The 2605-nt window shown below is 32.2% G+C and overlaps 1 protein-coding gene across 2 annotated transcripts in view; it reads left to right on the top strand.

The window, feature by feature from the left end:
- The first annotated feature begins 231 nt into the window (after positions 1–231).
- Positions 232–2605, top strand: part of LOC106469068 — a 13109-nt gene continuing 10735 nt past the window's right edge. For both annotated transcript variants that reach the window (XM_022397472.1, XM_022397471.1), the window contains exons 1-3: positions 232–456; positions 1051–1303; positions 1513–1615. In XM_022397472.1, the coding sequence (XP_022253180.1) occupies positions 237–456; positions 1051–1303; positions 1513–1615 (576 nt within the window). In that variant the 5' untranslated portion in view covers positions 232–236. The remainder of the gene's footprint in view (positions 457–1050; positions 1304–1512; positions 1616–2605) is intronic.

Below are 2605 nucleotides of genomic sequence, written 5' to 3'. Positions count from 1 at the left end.
GTTTGGAATACTGAGTTTAAATGTTTGACTTAACTGCTTACATATAATAGTTCATGCCATTCTTTGTAATAATGTTTTTTGTTTTTTTCTGAGATGTTATTCTAGAGATATGGCTATGGACCCTATAAGCATAACTATTTTAAACGCTTCGTGGACCTGTAGCTCCCTCTCGTATGTGCAGATGGTTTTGGTGTTAAGATTCTGTTACAACTTATGTGTTTAGTCTAAATGTTCATATGTTCCAACAGAGCAATTATGGAGGGCAAAACAAGTTTATGGGGCAACAACAGCGACAAGTTCATATTCGATCAATGCCAAGCCCGAATTCTGGTGTTAACACCCGAAATCCCTCATTTTCTACTCAGAGAGATACCCAGTACATTCCTCAGCCTCCCACAAATGTTTATCAAAAAAGCCAACAACAACAACGACTTCAAAGAACCATTTCAATGCCAGGTAAGTTTATGTTTCACATAATTATCTGTAAATATTATTGATAACCAAAGTTTTACATGTTTCAAAAAGTCACTGTTTAAGATCAAAAGTTCATCTAATTTCTAACTTGGCTTGACATCCTAAACTTTCATGAAACTATACTTTTAAATACAAATTAAGAAAGACAGTTATAGATTAAACTATCATAAATGCAACCTTTGAAATAATGGTTTTGAATTGTCCAGGACTGTTGTTTCAGTGTTTATCACTTAAAATTTGATGGTATTTAAAACACAGTTGAAATAAACCTGAATGTACAATACTATGACTGTTTCAAAAATAAATAGAAATTCTCATTCACATTTTGAAGATGCATCATTTGTGGTCAATTGTATAAATAACACAGAATATAGCAGGTTTAAATGTAACCTGAGAATTTAGTAATTAATGAGGTGAAATAGTGTTGATAATTGCTTCCTAAAAAAGAAAAAAAATTTTTTTTCAGAATTCAATTAATCTGTAGCATTATTTTTGTTGCATTTGTGCAGTGTTAAGTTTTCTTAGTGGCTAGTCATCAGTTAAAGATTTATAAATCATGAAAAATATTATTTTCAGGACGGGTTAACTCTCCTTGTACACCCCAAGGGGGAGGATTTGTCGGTGGAGAACCTCTTCTCTCACCTCAGCCACAAGCTTCTCCAAGTTACAGCAGTCATTCATTGCCTGGAACCCCAGTTCCTAGCTCAGTTAGTGCAACTAGCACTTTAGTTACAACAACTTCACCATCCAGCTATAGCCTAGCAGGTGACAGCTCTAATTATTTTGACCAGCAAGGCCTCCAGCTTTATAACACTACAGCAGGAGAGTGGTAAGCCTTGCTTTTGTATTTGTTACCATCATTTTACACTTCAAGAGTTATGCCTGAGTTGTGAATCATTATGTTATTTCTTATATAATGTAAATATATACAAATTCTCATATGATTTGAACTTGATAATTGGTTTATTATGATTTATATTTTTCACTCTTTGAACTTATTGTGACTGCTTATCTACACCACCTTTTTTTTTCTCCCAGTCGGAGTCGTGTTGCATCTGGAGGAATGACATCTGAGTTTGTGCGTCAGGAACTAAGAGCTAAAGTTGGAGCAAGAACTCAACAGCAGCAGCAGCAAGGAGTGGTAAGAAAAAACTGGATTTGTGTTATATTCTAAATTCAAACGTTTGTGGTTTCTGTCTAAAATGGGAAATCGTGTACAAGTTCTTTCTCTGTTTGTAACTGTATATGTCTCCATGAGAGTTGCATTACGTACCTAACACATAGACAATTTAGTGTATTAAAATTAGAAAATATATTTCTCATTCTGGGATAAAAAGTTTTTGTTATGATTTTGTACAGAGTTCCATATATCAGTATCCACGTAGAATGTTTCAGTGTAGTTTGATGAACTCTTATTTATATGTACTTGCTCCTAAAATAGCTATATTAATTTTTCTCAAAACCTTTAGTTTTGTAATCTCACAAGTTGAAATGCAGTGGGAAATTAGTATTTGGTTTTTCTCCTCTTTTACATTAGTAACAATGTTTTCTCAAATAGTAACAAAATCTTGTATCTAACAACAGGTTTTTTTGCTATAGATTAAATAGTATCACAGAATAATAAACACAAGTTTTTAGCAGTTTTTGATGATTTTCTTTTATAAGTAACCAGAATTATACCCATATTTCACCATGACAGTGTCTTTAGATATATAAAAAAATGATGGAATTAAATAACTTATAAAGCTGATCTATGTGCTCAGTATGAACTCTTTTATTTTTTGTTCAACCATACTATAACAAGAATGTCACCATCCTTATCCTAACAGGGCTTTTAAAGCTTTTTGAAAGATGTAATGTAATATGTATATTTCATAAAACAAGTTGGTTAACTCTTTCAGCACGGGCTCGATCCCTGGGACCAACCTCATAACCATTTTGTACTTGTTATAATTTTCATGCAATAACTTTTAAAATAGTAAGCAAATGTTAACGAAATTTGGCAGATTATCAGTAAACATTACAATGCTTTCATACTTAAAATATCTAATTTTTTTATTAAGTTTTAAGGTTTGTAAGGCAATGTTTCTCTCATGTCTTTTTTCTTTCACTATGTTGCCTATCTATCATG

Source organism: Limulus polyphemus, unplaced genomic scaffold (assembly GCF_000517525.1).
Source record: "Limulus polyphemus unplaced genomic scaffold, Limulus_polyphemus-2.1.2 Scaffold3284, whole genome shotgun sequence".
In the NCBI taxonomy this organism is placed as follows: domain Eukaryota; kingdom Metazoa; phylum Arthropoda; class Merostomata; order Xiphosura; family Limulidae; genus Limulus; species Limulus polyphemus.
This window is presented reverse-complemented; position numbering and strand designations above follow the sequence as displayed.